The 19,844-nt window shown below is 44.4% G+C and overlaps 2 protein-coding genes across 10 annotated transcripts in view; one reads left to right on the top strand and one right to left on the bottom strand.

Moving 5' to 3' along the window:
* The window catches only part of DIP2C (disco interacting protein 2 homolog C), a 324,943-nt gene extending 320,172 nt beyond the window's left edge, over window positions 1-4,771 (top strand). For all 3 annotated transcript variants that reach the window (XM_037385751.1, XM_037385750.1, XM_037385753.1), the window contains one exon: window positions 1,617-4,771. In XM_037385751.1, the coding sequence (XP_037241648.1) occupies window positions 1,617-1,869 (253 nt within the window). In that variant the 3' untranslated portion in view covers window positions 1,870-4,771. The remainder of the gene's footprint in view (window positions 1-1,616) is intronic.
* A 10,864-nt stretch (window positions 4,772-15,635) lies between these two features.
* The window catches only part of ZMYND11 (zinc finger MYND-type containing 11), a 107,763-nt gene continuing 103,554 nt past the window's right edge, over window positions 15,636-19,844 (bottom strand). For all 7 annotated transcript variants that reach the window (XM_037382969.1, XM_037382965.1, XM_037382971.1 and 4 more), the window contains one exon: window positions 15,636-18,027. In XM_037382969.1, the coding sequence (XP_037238866.1) occupies window positions 17,905-18,027 (123 nt within the window). In that variant the 3' untranslated portion in view covers window positions 15,636-17,904. The remainder of the gene's footprint in view (window positions 18,028-19,844) is intronic.

Here is a 19,844-nt window from a genome sequence, read left to right as displayed (position 1 = left end):
AATGAGCCTGCACAGCCTTGCTTTGGCTGCCCATTAGTTTTCCAGATCAATAAGCACATAAAAGTTCCATCAAATAGTGATTTGGCAGGATCTGAAAATGCATTTTTTTTTTAAATAGTAAGTACTTTTCTCCTAAAATCCATTCTGTTAAGCATCAACATAGATCACATTTTCATAGCTAACTTTTGGGCAAAGTAAGATATGTTTCCAAAGTACAGGGACTTCAGCATGTCTTAGTAGACTAAAACAGTGCCCTTCTGTCTCAATCAAGTGTTAACTTTAGAGTAGGTACCTCTTTTTGAAGTTGGCTTGTATACTTAATATATTCTAACTTTCAGATGCTTATGCTCAAGACAGTTCTGAGAAATTAGCCCTCTCTTTATTAAGGTAACAGAAGATAAAATAGAGGGCTTGATATAAGAGCTGCATGTGTAGAATATTATTATTTATGCTATGGAATAAGTTAGAGGGAGAATTAACCATGGTCTGTGTCTTAAGCACCTGCAAGGCAGAATGAGATTGCTCTTTGTGGAGGCTCAGCCCTGCTGACCTCCTGTGAGATTTCACAGGCTTTGGAGACATTTGAGACGTGGAGAAGAGGATGGAGGGAAGCATACACCAGACGTTCATACCCTCCCAGCCTCCACATTTGGAAGGATAAATACATTATCCTTAGCCAGAAAAGATGCCCAGTAGCAAAAACCAAAATTTGTCTGCTTCAGCTCAAAGGCTTAACCAAAAATCTGGGGTCTTACAAAGTTATTTTAGTAAAGAGGAGATACTGGTAATAATGATGTTCCCTTGACCATCTCACCTGTTACTAAGGAATGTAAAAACTCCTGTCTCCTTAAATTCAACAGAAATAAAACACAGCTGAGATAAAACAGATGGAGACATTGCTTATTTCTGTGTAAACCAATTGGTCCAGAAGAATTGCAGCTCTTTTGTGCTGAGCTCTAACCTGCCTGGACAGCAGCCAGCCCAGTCCAGAGGGCACATAGCCATGCTCACCTAGCACCATCCAAGCAAGGAAGCCCCCTCCCCGGGCAGCCGGGGACCTCTGTGCAGCCTGCAGTGTGCCATATAAATGTTCCCAGGGCTCCGCACCCCTTCGGTAGGCAGAGTTTATCCCAAAGAGCTTTCAGCTCAGATTGTGTGCCTGCTGTTGCTTTTGGTGCCTCCTCTTAACCTCCATTGCTCTTCTTGGCTGCTCTTCAAAAAACCCCCGAGAAGACACCTCCACCCACACATTGCTCACGCATGCCTTTGTGAACACAGCGGTGCTGTGACAGTTCTCTGGCTGCAGAGGCAAGCACACGTTGGCTTACTACCTCCGTACGTGACAGGCGAGGATTAGATTTGAGTTTCTGTGACGATTAGCCCACTACTTACTATTGCAGCAATATTACAAGTGAGAGTTAGCGGCGGCTGTTTTCCTGCCCCTGCCTGCAGACATGTTCTCTCTTGCTACTTATGCTTTACGGTGAACATACAGAAGGAGCCCTAGGAGTTGAAACAAAAAGTAACCAAGGTGAAATGAAAAGGATAAAAAAGGAAATGGGAAAAAAAACCCCGAAAAAACCCCACCGCTAATATTATTTTTTCTTTCCTTCCAGTGCGGTGTTTACCTGGACAAATTTATTGGTCGTTGTAGTTGAGCTGGATGGATCGGAGCAAGAAGCTTTGGACCTGGTTCCTCTGGTCACCAATGTGGTCCTGGAGGAACACTATCTGATTGTAGGGGTGGTGGTGGTTGTGGACATTGGTGTAATTCCTATCAACTCCCGTGGAGAGAAACAACGTATGCACCTACGAGATGGATTTTTGGCAGACCAGCTAGATCCTATCTATGTGGCCTACAACATGTAGTCTTGTACCTTAAAGCTTCCATGGACTTTACTATAGATGTATAAAATTTTTTGGTGTCCACTAAAAAAGTGTGCAGATAAGATGCTGACACTCATCAGAATGGAACTGTTTCTATTACAACTTTTAAAAGCAGTCACGATTGGCGGGAAATAAAATGTGAAATGTTTTCTTTTACCACTAAATTTTAGAAAAGAAGGACTATGGGGTAAGGCCCTTCAGTGTGTTGGAAAAGCCCATTTTAAACTTTTTTTTTTTTTTTTTTTTTGCTTATTGGACAATACTGCTTTTTGAGTAAATGTGGCTTTGTATTTTACATTAAGTAAGCTGAAGTAGATGGTTTTTTTTATTATTATTCTGCCCTCCAAATGGATTCTTTTAAAACAACTAATACAAATAATTGTTTTCTTCATTTGTTTTGATATGTCATAAAAAGCTGACGAATACAGATCCGTTACTAACTTAAGCCATTTTAGATCCCACACCTTAGGAAACTATGTAGTGGTACGAGGAGAATACCCAAAGTAGCACCTTTCAATTAGAAATCTTGCAGCTTTCTGTCAGAGATGCTGAAAGCCCAAAGGCCAGAGAGCCTTTGCTGTTAGCATTAGAATGGAAGAAATTTATAAATAAGGTGTATTTCGGCAATGAACTTGCAAATATCTTTGTACTAAACTAAAAAGATAAAATAAGTTAACTACTTCTTCTGTAATTATGTACAAAACGTTTAATTTATTTTGATCTCTTTAGAAGTATAAAAGAGAAAAAACATTCAAGAATATTAAACTCTTGAAATGTTTGCTAATATAAAAACAAAGTGTTGTATTATCTTGAGTGGATAGTATCACATCAAATATATATATATGAAATATAAATTCACTAATGACAAAAGATTTTAAAGTTTAAAATGCAGTACTTGTCACTTGCATGGTGTCTCCCACTGTAGATAATCAAATGTTACTCACAAATTTTTTGGAAAAAAAAAAAAAAAGCAATCCTGGATTGCTAAGTATCCCTGTCAAAAAGAATCCTCTAGATACCAGCAAGTGGAATTATTGCTGCCTTTAAGGCAGTGAATGAATTTAAGACTAAAAATGCACTACAATGATTTTCTTTTCTTTGCCATGGAGGCAACAATAAATATTCGTGCTGGCATGTGCATACACTTGTTAGACTTAGAAAAGGCAGGTTGAGGAATAGCACTGTTGTCTAGCTGCAAAACTTTGTTGCACAATTCTTTTCATTGTTTTAGTTGGTGTTTTTATTGCTATAAGGAAAAGTTTTGGGGTTATTTGCACAGAGTTATCAATTTGCCTCTCAGCTAGGACATATAGCTCGGTGGCCAATGCATCCAGTTTACATTTACAGGAAACGATTGTTTCGATGGTCTTTAATTTATTCCTTAACAGAGAGGAGCATACAGTCACTACAACGGATTTGGCACGAATCGTGCACCTGCTAACTAGTCCCTAAACGCATTAAAACATCAGAGGAACCGATCTGCCTGTTGAAAGAACGGAGGAGTCCCGCGGTCTCCGATACGAGGCCATCGCGGGAGAAGAGTCCGAGAACATGCATCACAGCTGCCTTCATTTTACTACCTTTGGATAAAAGAGAGGTTTGATTCCCCCATTCTGTTGTCTTCCCTGCAGCCCATGCCCCTTTTTTTAAAACCTTCCCCTTCCTCCATGTGGTTGTAACTGAATTGACCTGTTCGTGATCCAGAGTGGGATTTACCAGCCGCAGTCCAAGAATGCTTTTCTTATTGTCCCAAATGACGTTCATGTGCTGGCTCTCATTACCGGATATGCATGACTAAGATTGTTGCAGGGCAAATGTAATCATGTTTATATCACGTATAAGGAAGTCTCAATGCTGGGTGTTTAAAATCTTTTTAAAGGGTAGGGACGTTTTAGTCTGCATGTACAGTACAGAGCATCTTGCCATGTCAGACGCGTTTTCTTTCAGCCCATCCTTTCCGCCTTCACTGTCCTGTGAATAGCCCTATTCATGCTCTGCAGACCGATCCTATATTTTGTCAAATTCATTTTCTGCTCCCTGAAAAGAATAAAATCTGTTCTTTATGGCAAGTTGTTGTAAGGTTTCAGACAAGATGTTGATTGATTACAAACATAATTGCAGTGTGTGAACTAACTTGTGAATTCCTGCTATCGCTGATCTCAGTACTGCAAAACAAACCTCGTCGTTCAAAGCATCACTTTAACCTTCACGAAGTCAACTTTGCATTTGTAGAGAATAAAAGAACTGCAATGCAGTTGTGAAACGCAGTTAATAACAGCTCTCTTCTGCAACCTGTCATCCATGGTTGTTAAATTCTGAGTTAAGAGAAATGATAAACTGAGTTTCTGGTTTTGTTGTGCAAGCAAAAGGAAGGAAACATTTAAGCACCATCAGACTGAGCAATAAAGAAGGATTGTTCTGTATTAGAAACTGTACTGTAGATAAACCATTCATGAGAATGTATAAAATGTTTGTCTTGTGACCTTGTGCTTTTGGAGTCAGACAAAACCATGTAATCAACTTGATGCACATGCACAAAAAAAAGAGGGTACACAATGAACATTTAAACACAAAACTAATCAAACAGGAGCAGATTCCTCATGGTGCTTGTTTATTATATATATTTAATCCTGCTTGACACTTTACCCAAGGGAAGACTGTCCCTTTTATCAGTTGAATGTTAGCAGCGTTATTTCATAGAGTGTGGTGACTGGTTAGAGAAATTCATGTAACTCAGCCAATCACAGTTTCAAACAAAAATTTTTATGTGCAAAGGACAGCAACCTTGTATGTTAAACCACCAGTACGCTTTGTACATCTGTGATAACGCCTGTTTTATATTCAAATGAACAAATAAAAGCTTTTATTTTTGTTGCTCTGAAAATATCGGTTTCTTAATTAGTCATCTAAAATGGATCTTCCGAGAGCTGCGGATGCTCAGTGGAGGAACATGGAGAGCTATACTGTAATTTTATTTTGTTTACCTCTCTTGTTGCATAATTTATTAGTACAAATCATTATACTTTTAACAATGTTTAAATACTGGTGTGGGCATTTATTGCTGAAAGACTTTCATATGGCAACAAATGTTTTTTGTGAAATGTTTTTTTAATTCTTTTTAATATATTCAAATATACTGTTCACATTTTTGCTGAAAGTGTAAAGATTATTGTAAGCTTGGTAACATTTTGTGAGAAGCAATAACAAGCATTAGTACTGTAAAACTCCTTAAATTTGTCACTTATCACTTTTGTTGCAAGGTCTTGCTGCCAACATATTGCTAATCAGTCGCTTAAGCAAGTTACTGATCCAGGTGTTACATCTCTGCTGGAGCTTTCTGCCAGTGGAAATCCATGAGTAACTGCTTGGTCACACACATGGGGCTAGAACCTCCGTATCGATTCAGAAGCCTTGGACGACCAGGTAAAACCTCTAGGAAATGTTGTGTGCCTTCTTCCACTGGCCTTTTCCAAAAGTTCCTTGAGTTCAGACCTGGCTGCCAGCTGCAGAGTAGCAGCATCCCCAGAGGAGAGGTTCGGCCCTAGCTCTGATTTTCCAAATGTGATTTCAAAGGGTGAACCTCTCAGTCTTCGTGTCTTTGGTAGCCTGTCTGAGAAGTTCAGGGTATAAAATCCCATGTCCACTTTCAGGTTGCTGATCACAAGAGGTGGGTGCAGGGTAGCAGACCCACAATTTAGAGTGCAACCCAAAAATAGTGGAAGGGAGAGGGCAAGTCAGGGGTTGCAGAACCAAGACAATGGCAGAACAGTGATTGGTTCCCCATTCAATTTTAACAAATAGTCTTACTAAAAAAGAAAGGGGTTTGGTGTTTTATACTAATGTGGTAGGGATTTTTAAACGGTCAAAATATTTCAAGTACACATTTTAAAAATCATTTTGGCAAACAGTGGCTATAACACTGACAAGCTAGTGGGGAATCTCAACCAAAAAAATTGCAGGGGGGTTAGAAGCATGATTTCATGCACATAGGAACAGTATCGTTCATTATCAGGTTGATACTAACAAGGTAAGAACAGGAAAAAAGCTTGATAAAAGGCCATGCAGCCTTTTTCGTGTGCTTTTCAACAGAAAAATTTGCTTTATGTGCCATTATCATCTAAGCCAGGGGGGAATGGGACACATGCACAGAGATGGACAACAAATTCTCACCAGTCACCTGATGAACAAACTCACAGGAGAGCTGCGTTTGGGGGAACTTCTAACTTTCTCCAGCACAGCTTTTTGCAGCCAGCCTGAGCCGTCACCAGCTGCCCCCTGCAGCCCTGGGGATACAGATCCCAGCACGGCTCCCACACTGGGCACACAGGTGGGTCTGGGGGTCCGGGCTAGACGCTGGCGTGGGCAGCACAGCGAGAAGTAAAGCCCAGAAAGATCATCCCACAGAGGGCGGACCCCTCTGGCCCCAGGGTATGAGCCAGCCCCAGCTTTGAATTTTTTGTTTTAGTAGAAGAGCCTTTTGCTTAAAGCTGGATGAGGTTTGAAGAGGAAGAACACCGTAACCTGGATCTACATTCTGAAAGTAGTCATGAATCATTTAATTTGGGGTTAAAATGTAAAAGTTCAACCGGAGCTATTTTTTGGTATCTGGAGTGCTTCATTTGGCAGCCCACCTTCCCAAAAGCTCTCACGCAGCTTACCAGAAATTAGATAAACAGGCTTTCCTTTCTGGGGGGGCGGGGGGGGGGGGGGGGGGGGTGTGTCTGCTCTCCTTTGGGGAGTATCACCTTAAAACCACTCCAAAAATACTCCCAAGACTCTGTGCTCTGCTTCATCGATGTCACCACCTCCGGAACAGCAGCTCTCCCTTTTTTACCCAGCAAACCAGCACCAGCCCATTTCTATACATTTTTAGCATGCACCCTGATGCTAGAGACCACATGGCATTTAAGACCAGCCATAAGATCCCTAAGCACACCCTGCTGCATCGTGCCACTCCAGATCTGCACCGTGAGTGCTTGTCATTCTGCTCTGCGTGGACAAGATTTCTTCAAAGCCAAGGCACTACTGCATTCTGTATGTTCCACATGGGGGGGGGGAACAAAAACACCACACACCAAAATCTTTGCCGCAGGGATCCCACAACATATCTAATAAAAAAAAAAATCGCAAAATATTGTGCAGCTATAGCCAGTTAATGGCTGTTCCTAAAGGCACAAGGGCGTTTTGTTTAATTTTGTTCTTTGGTGGATTGACGTTGGCAGGCTTCACACGAGGGAGCATCTGGTGGAGCGGTCTGAAGGAGGGGACAAAGCCAGTGGAAGCACCACGACAGGGTCCCAGGTATGAGTGGCAGCACATGGGAAAGGTTTGGAGATGCTGGGAGAGGCGCTAAGAGGGCTGTGCTGAGCATCCCGGCTGAAGAGGAAGGACACCAGTGGAGGAAGCCATGAACCAAGGGCAGGTCTGGAAAGAGCATTTGGTGTAGAAGGGCCAGAAAAGAGCATGTTGTGCATGTGGAGGTAAGGGTGAAGCAATTGAGACTGCCTAACCCCGTGGTATCGGGCACCTGCACACTAGTTTTCTCACCCAGGTGAGCCCGTTTCAGATCAGGCAGCTGCAGGTGCTGGGACACAGCTCAGTCTGGAGGCTCAGATGAAGCACCACCTGCTGAATTCAGCCAAGGGGCTTTAGGGTAAGACCCAAGAGAGGAAATGGATGGAGATAGGAGGACAGATGTGGTGCAAGATGAGGACAGAGGTTCTCCCAACCCAAAAGGTTCGGGAAACTAAAAGAAACCCCAGGTCTGTATCGGGGGAAAGGCAGGGAGTGCTGAGAGAAGGCTGGGGCAAGAAAAGCAGCTGCATGCAAGGAGAACATAACGTTTCCATGAAGCAAGGTTGGGAGGGAGTATGGCACGGCCAGTATTCACAGAGCAGAGGAAGATGAGAATTTGAGCTGACAACTGCCCAAAGGAAGTCAGTGGCCAAGGAGATACAAAGGAATTAAATTTTCCATTGCAGACACACATGCGCCTTAACATTTCCAGGATGCCTTTCACAAACATTTGGTTTCAGATACTGTCCTGAAGTCCACAGAAGGATTTTTTTTTTTTCATGCTCCCTTCTCTCCATACCACACAATGGGGTGAGGACACACACCCCTGTGCACCTGCAGGGTCCCACAGCCGGGCGCCCATCCTGCCTGGCCGTGCAGGGGGCGGCTGCCCGCAGTGGGGCACTGACAAACCCACAGCCCACACTGCCAGTCCAGGGTGTGGAGCCAGCAAAAACTGAGTGGGTGATGTTTAATCTCTTCCCTTCCCTCTGCCTACAGCTCTTTGGTTAGCAAAGAGAAAGAGAAAAGCAAATGAAGTGTAGTCTCAGCTGTAACTTTTTTTCATGCAAAAGGATGGAAGTATTTTTCCATCTTGGGGCAAAGCCTTTTGACAGAACAAGAGGCTTTAAACTGCTGGTTTAAGTCATAATAAAATGCCTATTAGAGATCACTCGGTTTTGAAAATTTTCCAAGAAAACCCAGATTTGCTTAAATGAAAGCTTTTGTTAAAATGCCCCCTTTTCCAGGGGCTCACATAATAGGCCCGTAGCCTCCCTGAGAAAACAGCGCGACTGCATTTTTGCTGTGCATGCAGGCAGACACGTGCACTTTCATTGCACTTTGCTTACAACTAACAGCAATATTTATATCTCCAGAACGACGAAGCCAGAGCACCTGCAGGAGAAAAATGAAGTCAGGATGCAATGTGTCAGTGCAAGGGACAAAGCGTAAGTGCCAGAGAAAGCAACCAGGAGTGCAGGTTACACTTGGACTTATTGGCAGTTTGACTCAATTTTAAAGTAAAATATATTTGCTCTATTTACCCAGTTTTGATTTGGAAATGCTGAGCCACAGGAAGGATAGCATTTAGGGGACATCGAGAGCACTTCCTCGGTGCAGACCTGCACTTCCAGTCACACCCTTTAAAACAAAACAAAAATCCCCGAGACCACATCTGACTTCGGGTTTGAATATGAATTGACTTTACCCCCAAGGGAGAGCCTTTTCATTAGGGTCCTTAAAGAGCAGCAGGAATTACACGGCTTCCTCGCAGTGCTCAAATGGTTCCCATTAGGAAGTACACGAGCATCTTGGAGGGCTCTTCTGAAGTTCGGCATGATCAGTTCTGCTCGCTGACGCAGAGCTGGTACCCTGCGCCCCGCTCCATGGGGGAATGCTGGGCTGGAGGAGCACCCTGATCCCAGGGTGCCCCATGGGGGATGGGCGAGGCAAGGAGCCCCCTTTGCCGCACCAGTGAGCTCACACACGGCATCCGAGGCTGGAGGAATGTGACCATGCAGTGAAGTTTAGTTCAGTAAATGGTAAGAAAGCTGTCTAGAATTGCCTTCAGGGCACAGTTCACTCCACAAAAAGCCTTTGGAAAACTTCCTCTGTCCTTTGTTACAGGAGCATTTCTGCTCTGAACACAGAGCCAAGCCAACTGAACCATGGATTAAAAGGTTGCTAAAAAAAAAGTAGAGGATAAAAGAAAATCCAAGCCAAAAAAAAAAAAAAATCCCCTGCCCCAATCCCATCTCTGATGCAGTGCTCACTAATTTAGGACAACCTGACAGACTCTCTAAGTTGCTATGAATGAAGGGACTTCTAATCAAGGCAGTCAGCCCTGGGAAGGGCGAGACACCACGAACAGATAGTGAGAAGAACATCGTTATCTACCTTACGCAGAAAGAAGCCTTCAAGTGAGGAAAGTTCTGGCTGTAAGAGGAGACAGGCTGGGAAGGTGCTGCAGTCCACTGACATCATCAGCAAATTAGTCAAAAAATAAGACAGAGATAATTCCCCCCCCTCAAATAAGAAAAACCCCACTGGGGGGACACGCATAGTCAGCGGGGACTGGCAGCAGCGCTGTCTGAGGGTGCGTGTGCTCCACGTGAGACACGAGGGGCTGGTGACCAGTCCGGGGTGTGAGGAATGAATATGCCATGTACTGGGAGGTATAAAAAGCAGCCAAATGAGGGGAGAAGGCAGGGAAGACCCCATGGTAACTTCTGGGATCAGTCAGCAGGCTCAACCCGTCTTCCCCTCCCTAGGGATGCCTATTGGGTAGGAATTTTTCCTGTGACTAACTTATGCTCGCTGCTATTACATATATTGTTTTATGCTTGCTTTGCAGTCACCGTATCATCACCAGCAATCTCTGAACCTTACTCCGTCACGATTTTATATTAATAAAGAGTGTTATCCTGTGGACTGTTAGTGTTAGTCCTTCGTGGACGTTAGCAGCTGCTGACAGCGGGTAACACGTTGGAATAAAGTGTGAGGACCCGCCAAGGGCTCCCCCTGATGCTGTTGGTGTGTTTCCCTGGACAAGGCAGCCACATTGCCCTCCGATCCAGCAGGGCCATTCAGTGAGGGGTCCCTGTAATGGGATGCTGATGAACTGGTTGGGCACAAGGTTCTCTGCTCTCCTGGGGTGCTGCCAGACAGATCAGTCACCCAGGACTGAGCAAATCTCTCCCTGCCCTTCCGTGTGACACCATGGTTACTCCTTTGGAAACAGTTCTGCATGTCTTTTATCCAGTCAGCCCTTGTGAAGCCATGTTCATAGGAATATAGAGCGGCCCACATAAAGGATGCTCAGGAGTGTCCCAAGGGGTGTCTCTAATCCTACAGCTGAGCTACATGTCCTGCACACACTGAGTCCCCAGTGACTGCCACCATGTCGTAAAGTGACTTTTTTAAAAAGCCCTATGGTACCAACATGCAAAAGGACACATTTTACCCATATACCAAACTGCCACCCCATTTTCCTACTGCAGCTTCCGGATGGGCAAGTGAGAATGGCTTTCCTCTTCTTCCTCCTCCTCTGCTGCCTTGTCTTCCAAATGCTACTGACACATTGCTTTGAATTCCAGCCATAGCAGTCACCATTTAGCAAAGACCCTCCAAGCTCCAGGAGCCCTCAAGGCTTGGTGACTCAATCATTCAACAAGCTGGAGGAGCTCAAACCACCATAAAAATGTCACAACAATTTCTGCTTCCAAGCACCGAATGCTAATGTACAGAAACAGCTTTCTAAATCTGTCACAGCACTATCCAAACTAGCTGGCTGCAACAAGGCTTTTACCACCCATACCAGGTTAACTTCAATAAGTAGCTCCTGCACCTTGTCCCAGCACAGCCACCAATGCCCCACAAGGTTTCAAAAGTTCACCTACCATCTGCACAGTTTCTCCATCCTTTTCAGGCCAGTCCACCCTGCTTCTCCTGGGGCCTCTTCTTGTCTCTCCTCCCTCTCCTTCTTCTGGGTCTCTCTTCCTCCAGGGCTCCTCTTCCACCCCCCTTAGAGCTGTTTAACTACTCAGCAGGAACCAGCCACAGCTGCACATTGTCCACGTCAGCCAACCCACCGCCCCTGAAGCCAGCCCCCAGCTGTTAATTAACCTGCCTTCATTCCTCTATAATTCCTCTACCTAAATCAAAATTCAACCTCTTTTTTTTTAATAAAAAAAACCAAGGGTTGTTGTGGGACAGGGGGCTTTGGACACCACTTTGCTGCACCAAGGGGTGATTGCAGCAGGCGGGAGAGATGGAAACGTTCCCCCTGCCCAGGGAGGTCCTGACCAGAGATGAAGATTAGATGAAGAATCAGCAAATTCTGAAAAAGCTGTTACCAGGAAAGCCTGTAAATAGGTTACATCTCTGCAGCTAATTCTGTACAGAGGCTAGAGTCCCTGGGAGACTCCTGCTAAAAAGGAAGGCTTTGGGGTTGGGGGTCCTGCCTGGGAGCAAGCCCTGCCGCGAGGTGCAGCTCACCCCTGTGCAGAGAGGTGCAGGGGAGGCCTGGAGCTTTTAAGCTTGAATTCCTGGCTGCTTTTTCCCTGCGTGGGTTTTTCCTGCAGCAGTTGATGCTTATTATTGTCAATAGGTTTGGAGTGGAGGCTCCTGCACCAGGCCAAGCGTGAGGTGGCTCAGAGCTTTCTCAGCTGGAGCTGGTGGCAGTGCTGTCGCATTGGTGTGGCACTGCAGGACAGATCCAGCACCCGGTGGCAGAGACCCGCTGTGTGAGCTGGCTCGTGCTCCCTCTTTGGGCACCAAAACCCCACCGACTGCAGTGAAATACCAATTCCAAGGCTTGGAGTCTTTTTTTGCAAGCACAGCATCGCACCCATCGAATACTGCACAGAGACGCAGCGGCCACGCTGCTGTGGGAAGGGGCGAGTGGTCCTGGGCTCCAGCTCCACATCCAGCACCGACTCCCCGCCAGCTGGCTTAGCATGGAGCAGCTTGCTTGCTGCCGCGGCCGCCACCGACATTAGGGAGCCCAGAGTTAAAATGCTGCTGGCTCCAGCATCCTCAGGAAAAAAATAACAAGCGATTGCATTACTGAGCTGCACATCTTTTGTATCTTCAGGGGGAAAAGAAAAGCCTTTCCAGCACTCACGGTCTTTACAAACTTGTGAAAAGACAGGGAAAGGCTATTTTGCTTAGTCAAGTGTTGTGAGAGCCAAAGAAATTCTCTTTCTCGCGCATACGCCACGCATGGCAGAGTTTCTGGCGAAAGAGCCAGCACAGCTCCTGGTGGGGCTGAGCCGGGGGCTGGCAGCAGCAGAGCTCCCTGCCCAGGCCGTGCTGCCCGTGCTGCTGGCATTTGGGCACTGGCTGCGCTCCCTCCGGAGAGCACGGCAGAGCCGCGCCGCTCTCCCATGGGAACAGCTCTTGCAGCCCCTCATGAGGGCAGGTAACGGGGTGCCCTGATCAGCCCAGGCGTGCGTGGGTGGCCCACACCATGTAAACCCCTCTTTCCTGATGACAGCAGCTTTGTCTGCAAGGCACCGATTCCCGTTTTCCTTTTAATGAAGCCATTTTTCACCCTGAAGGCCCTGTTACAGGGGACAAAAGCGCATTGCTGTGGCCGAGCGCGGTGGGATCGTGCTCAGCACCACCCCGGCGCAGAGCTGGCTCCCACACGCTCATCCCTCGGGAGCACGGGCCGAGGAGAGGCAGAGACCTCACGTGGCAGCAAGCCGGGTCCTCAGCCACCTGCAAAAGATTCTTTGCATGTTAACAAAGTGATTAAAAATAAAATAGTACTCTGGCTTTATAAATAAACATTGTTTTCTGCTGCAGAAGCCGTTTTCCAAACACTAGTAAAGCATTTTGTATAACCAGCTTCACAGTGTCTTATCTATGCAGAACTCCAGTTTATTTTTAGGTACACCTCTGGGGCAAACCCTGCTTCTGTTGAAGCTTTACACCAGCTTAGTTTTCACTTCCAGGGAGTTAAACAGAAACCAGCCCATGGCTTCATAAACAAACACATCCCTCTGCCTTTTAGCATGGCCCGTTCTCACCCTCTCGCCCTTTCTGCTGTGTTATCTTCAATTATTAGTCCCCTTCTATGTAAAAATTATCAGCCCCCTTCTACGTAAAAATTATCTGCAAAGCAGATGCTGTATTTAATCTCAGCCCCTCCGTTGCTGTTTGCCATGCCGGTGGGCATCTTTCTGCACTTCACCACCAGCTCCAGGGCTGTGGGGCTGGAGAGGTCCCAGGGCAGGCATGGCCAGGGGGAGCAGGAAGGGCAATTTAAAGTTAATTTTCTCTGGGTTCTCTTTCTGATTTTATAATTTTGAACCTTTAGCAACCCAGCATTTCTTTTTTTAAAGACCATTACTCTGAGTCTAAACGTACCTTGGAGCCTTTTGACATCTGGAAATGGGTTTTATTAAGATAAAATATAACAGTTTTTTCTGGGTTTTGGAAGGTCCAAGACAGATGCTTTTTTCCTTTTACATTAGGTATAAACATCTTCCACTTAAAATCAAAAATACCTATTATTCTCATAAACGGATAGACCTTTCCTCTTGCATTTGAATTTCCTTAACGTAAAACAATGCAAGAAGGGCCTCTCTGCCTTAGATACCCCACGCCAATTTGATTTATGAAAGCATTCAGAAAGCATTCGGAAAGCATGTGCACCGGCTGCGTATGTGCTCTCGCTCAGTGAGGCTACAATTGGCAGGGTAGCCCCTAACTACCGGTAACAAATCCCAAACATATTTCACATACTCGTCACTTAAGATCTGGGAAGGCAAACAAGCCCTGAGCTGGGCAGCTCACTCCACCTAAAGGAAGCAGGAGGCAGAAACCACTGCTCCTCCAGTTAAGCCAGAGTTAAAACGATTAAGTAATAATAACAACAACAACGTTAACAATAACAACAACAATAATAATAACAGCCAGGGAAAGCCAACAATAAAAAGCCGAATAATGCCTTCAAGACCGATGCTCTAAAAGCACCAAGATACATCCCCTGCCTGCAGCGGTGAAGATGAAGCAGCTCAGAGAAACCCCTGCTCATCCCAAGGCTGCTGGTGGAAGGAAATTTGCAGATTTGGGGCACTGCAAGGACAATTCCTTGGCTTTGCAGGGGTGGAAGTGACAGGGTCCAGCGTGGGACACGTGATGGGATACGGCAGGTCACGGAGGGTCTGTGTTGAGCAGTGGGGGTGGGAAGCTGCCGTGGCACTTCTAAAGCTTTTAACTGGTTTGGTCCTAATACTGGCCCCACTGGTGACACCTGAACTGGCAAATGCAGGTAGGGAGGGGAGTGGGGGGAGTGCTTCCAGCCGGGATCGCTGCCAGCGGGGTGCTGGTGAGCAGTGCTGTGCGCGGCGCTGACCGCACTCATCGCAAGGGGAGGAAGCCTGGGAAGGGGAGCTCGAGGGGCCGCCGCTGCCTCCTGATCCTGCCTTGCTGGCTTGATTCAGCGTAAACGATTCATTTAAAATACATGTGCTATGCTGGTTATTTGTATTTAACCGAGTTTCATTGAGGTGAATGAATAAAATTTGCACTTTTGCATAAAATGCTATGACTCGTGTAAGAACGGAAAAGTTTGGATAGCAAAGTAATATATTAGATACTTTTGAGGGATCTCTAAATATTTACAATATGGGGTTCTAACTTTTTTTTTTTCCCCCTGGGACCAGCAGGTCTTGCCAGGTCTTAATTCCCACAGGGAAATTATTAACTGCCACAGAGAAAAGCAATTCCTAGAGTGTCCTTCTTGCAGCCCTGAAGTCACGGTGGGGCTCCAGGACAACCCGCCCTGCCTGCTACTCGTCCCCAAATGTGCCTTTCTCTTGGAGGCAGCTGTGGGACATGCCCCGTGGGCAGCAGCACCAGCATGGGCCCTCTGCTCCCTCGGGCACCTTGCTGGCGGCAAGTCCTGACTTTTAACTTAAGTGTGGGAGACTGCTTCCCAGGGCTGTGTTCCGAAGAGAAACACTGCCGCAGTTCAGGCTGGAGCTGGATTTGTAGTCCTCTCAGCCCCTCCAGATAAAATTATTTTATCAATAAAGCATGTAACGGGTGCAGGCGAGGGTTGGCGCCTGGGCTAGCGAGGAGGCAGAGCAGGGCCTCAGGCCAGAGGAGCACAGGGGAAGGGGTCTGCGAGCCCCAGGCAGGCTGCCGGCCGCGCAGGACCTGCCGTTGAAACCAGAACTGGAGGGATGTGACCCTGGGAGGCTGCTGGCCCTGAGCGGGCTGGAAAGCTTCACTTCTGGTGCCGAGAGCTGCGTTAAATGCTCAAGCCCTTGCATGGACACACCGGCTCACCTCGAGTCAGAGGCAAGGTCCCCGCGAGCTCAGGCGCAGCTCCCCATCCACAGCCCCGCTCCTCCAAGGTGACAACAAGTACAAGAGCAGCCTCGTGCCCGCCCAAGGACGTGAGGACGACTGGCCATGATCAACACAGACACTTTCAGTAAGGTGTTTTGTTTTTTTTTTTAAATACATTTATTAACCAATGTTAACACATTAAATGACTCTATATATTGCTAGTCAGAGCAGCTTACAAAATGCCAGAATGCATCATAAACTGGACAGCCACAATGAATAATTACAATGTGCATAGTGGCTAAGCTCAACACTTTAATATAGCTTTATGATTTGCAGAAAAATTAATTTTAAATCATGAATCCTAAAACAATCAATTGTAATTTTACCTAAAACTTATACAAAACCAGGCCACAATCTTTTTTTTTTTGTTTGTTTTGTTTTTTTCTTTAAAACACACAGTTTTCACGCTGTAGTAACTTGGAAATGTGCAACCGTGTCAACAGAGACAAAAAAGCCAAAGTAACACGAATCTTACTTTCATGCAGCTATCAGTTAAATATTACATATTCTGGAATGATTTTACACCAAAAATATTTCCACAATAACTTGCTTTCATAGGGGTGGATCGAAGTTTTGGAACTTGTAAAAGTAATCGAACAAGATTGATTTTTAGTTGTGAAGTCTTTTACAGTCACAACACAGAGGCGACAAAAGTTAATTACACATTTATCAGGCAATAATGCAGCTGTGGTAATACAAGTTACCATCTACTTACTATTTTTTCCAATCAACTTACCGCTTAATTTCTGCAACATATTGGGCATTATTTGGCAGTATCTAGTCAATTAACTTATATCACCACTGTAAGTAAAAAAGATCAGGATTTCAGTGGTAGTTCACAGAAGTCTTAGTTATATTTTCATCTTTACAATGACCCTGACAAATCCTAGAGAAAACTTTTTTAAAGGCTTTCCTCCTGATTCTTCAGCTTCCATCGTTCCATCATGTAATTGCTTTCAATAAATATCAAAGATCTAAATAAATATTTACAAATTATTCCTCTAACTTCTCAAAAAATAGCTGGATGATTAATGGGCATGTGACTCAGTCTAAGACCAATCTTTGAAAGAAACTAAAATGCGGAGACACTTTAAAAGAAAAGCTATTTAAGTAAGCTTTACATCTATTTAAAAAATTGTCTCTGAACATGGATGCAATTCATATATCTATATATAAAACAAACAAAAAGAAAATAATTTTTCAACTATCGATCCATTCCTATTGGTAATGCTTCTTAATCCAGACATTCCGCAAAATACAGACTTTTTACAAATCACGGCATCTTTAATACAAGAAAATTAACATGCATTATTCTTCATTCTGAGTACAGTGATGGAGCTCATTATTAGGCAATGACCCATTACTACAAACATAACGGCTTCTGTGAAACTTAAGTGCTTTTTCTCCTTTCATTATCAAGTTACAATGGACCAGGTGACACCAGATCGCAGTCAAATGACGTTGGATTGGGGAGGCTGAAGAGGGGCACAATAAAGAAATTTGTATGCCTCATAATTCCGTGTATGTATAAAGGTAGTTGCTTCTTCTTGGTTTTTGGCTTTTCTTATTCTTGTTACAAGCACTCATGTTAGGACAAAGATTAAATGTGCAAACTTCAAAATTTAAATATTCATTTTTCTCTAAGATCCAGCTCAGTAAAAGATTACCCCAGTTCCCTGTGATTTTTAACTACAAGATCAAAGCTAATATTTTGTTATAAAAGTTATATATTGAAAAGAAATAATGAAAATAAAACACAGTTGGGAAATATTTAAGAAAAAATACGCAGGACAAGCACCTGCTGTGTCAACCCTGTTCCCTAAATTCAATCATGTACCCACTGGTATAACCAATAGATAATGCCTTTAAACAGTAAAATTAAGCTGAACAAAACCAGCTCAACAAGGTTAAGAAATAAATGTTACATCAAGGTAGTATGCTTTGTTTTTCTGAAACAGTTCTATACTTCTTACATTCAGATCTAGTTTTTAAATGTTCCTTTTGTTAAACTTGCATGATTTTTTATTTTTAGATCTGCTGTTTTTAAAGATTAAAATCTCTGTAAAACCTAAAAATGTTTTAAAATTTGCTGAAAATGCAACAAATCCTCTAGTTTAAAATTACTTAAAGTAACCTGCTCCCACAGATGTTAAATTCATTTTGCTGACAAAATTTTGGAGGAGCATTAAACAGAAGATTGAAATTACTGTGCAAAATTTCTTTTACGAAAAGTGTTTAAAGGCTGGTGCAAAATGGGAAGCAAATTCTAAACAATTTTGGCTTCTTGGAAACAAAAACCGCTGTGTCTGAGAATAGCAATCATCGGGGTGGTTTTCTAGGGGAGGAATAACTCTTTCATCTTTTTCTGCGGCAGGTACGTTTGTGTTCAGCATGCCAGTGCTCCTGCTGACACTTGATGGAGCAGTAGGAAGTGTTCCAGCAGCAGTGGTACATGGCCTCCTCTTCACAGTTGTAGCACTGGAGAGAACAAACGAGACGAGATTACCACCCCCGCAGGATCCCTCCTTACCAACGCGCAAGTGTTCTCACCTGCTCACGGATGCACCAGCACACGCAGAGCAATACTTCTCTCTTATTTATGCTTGGGGCATCCCGAGGCAGGAGGGCATTTTTCACACATGCTGAGTAAAGCCGCAATCTTTAGCAGATCTGCACAATGCTTTCCTATTTTCAGGAGTCTGGATTATTGCTTTTGAAAAAATCATCGCTCGTTTAAGAAAACTCATCTCTCAGGGCAGCGGAATGACATTTTTCAGCTACACATTGCTGGAACCATCTTTTACCCTGCATTTGTATAATAGCACCTTGATCTATCTCTTAGAAGACACGATAAATCAACAGGCGCTTTTGGTGTGAACAGGTTCTGTGCAAGCTTGAAAACTGGTGTTACTGAGGTTTCTTTACAAGCCTGACCTGTCCAGAGGTTGCTGGGGAAGGTCCTTTTGGGCTAGGAAGATCTCAAAAGTCACAACAAGAACATCACTGGAGAAACGAATAATTTGTTACCAAGTGGTTTGTTATAGCTCATTTAGGGTAGATCAGCAAGGAGACTCCAGTCATTGGGGTCTGCTGCCAGACAGCACTGCAATCTCACGAAAAGAAAACCTCGTGCTACATCACTGCTACTGAGAAGATCAAGAAAGTGCCTTTTCCTTCAAGTCTTCCAGAAATCAGAGAAGACCTGTCGTACACAGGATGGCTACACAGGCTTTTGCCCCTTGTCATGCCTGCCAGGACAGCACAAAACTCCTGGAAGGAAGAGATGTTGTACAGACTGTGATTTCTGCAGAAAAACTTGGTTCTGGGGAATGCTGCAGCAAAAAGGATTTCTATCCTGGAACACACACAATGCCCCCAGTTCCCTGGTAGCTGGAAGAGCTACCTCAACAATAACCCCATGGCTTCCAAGGAACTAAAAAAAAGGAATCTACATGCTGGTCAACACCACACGTGGTCAACAAGGAGGTACGGCACCCAGATGGGCAATGTGCCTTCTCTCCAGGTGGTTTTATACCCCTTAAGAGACTGCTGCAAAAGCATTAACTATCATTCCGACAAAATCCTGTGAAGTAAGGTAGCATTGCTGCTAAAGGAACCACTTAACACTCAGTGCCCTTGAGAGCCAGGTTCTAATGATCTCAGATTTGTCTTTCTGAACTTGGACTGCTCAAAATCAGAGAATATCTTTACAAATCCAGTCTGAAATGCTTATTGCATGATGGGGAACAGAGGGAGGGATATGACACAGTCTGTGCAGGCTGCTATCAAACCACAGAATAACACACAATTTAGTTTTTATGTTCCTGCCTAGCTACAGCATTGTTAATAAAACAGAGAATTACAGAGAAAACAAAACAAACTGCCTTAAAACAAAACAAAAAAAACAACAACCCTACACACTACTAAAAGACAGATCCAAGAAAGCCCACATTTACATTGGCTAAACTGGTACCTTTATTTTCATCAGCGATAAAGAGACTGCCTTAGCTGCATGGGAAGGGAACCTCTCCATTTTACTTTTATAACTTAGCTCCAGGGAAGTTTATTTGTAGAAATGTCTGCAAACAAGTGTCCTCTCGAGAGCTGTTTTCCTGGTTTTTCATGTTGCTGGCTGCCCGTAAGCCTGTGGGAACCATTAGGATCATCCGCTGGAAAGGTGCAGGGAACAGCTGTGTCTCTCCATTACATACAGCATGGGCCTCAGCCCAGAGACCAGCTTCACATCTGCTTGCTTGGAGAGCTCAAAAAAAGCTAAGACAGGAATAACTGATCTG

The sequence above is a fragment of the Falco rusticolus genome, chromosome 4, assembly GCF_015220075.1.
Source record: "Falco rusticolus isolate bFalRus1 chromosome 4, bFalRus1.pri, whole genome shotgun sequence".
Classification (NCBI taxonomy): domain Eukaryota; kingdom Metazoa; phylum Chordata; class Aves; order Falconiformes; family Falconidae; genus Falco; species Falco rusticolus.
The sequence above is the reverse complement of the archived record's forward strand: the minus strand, read 5'-3'. Positions and strand labels throughout refer to the sequence as shown.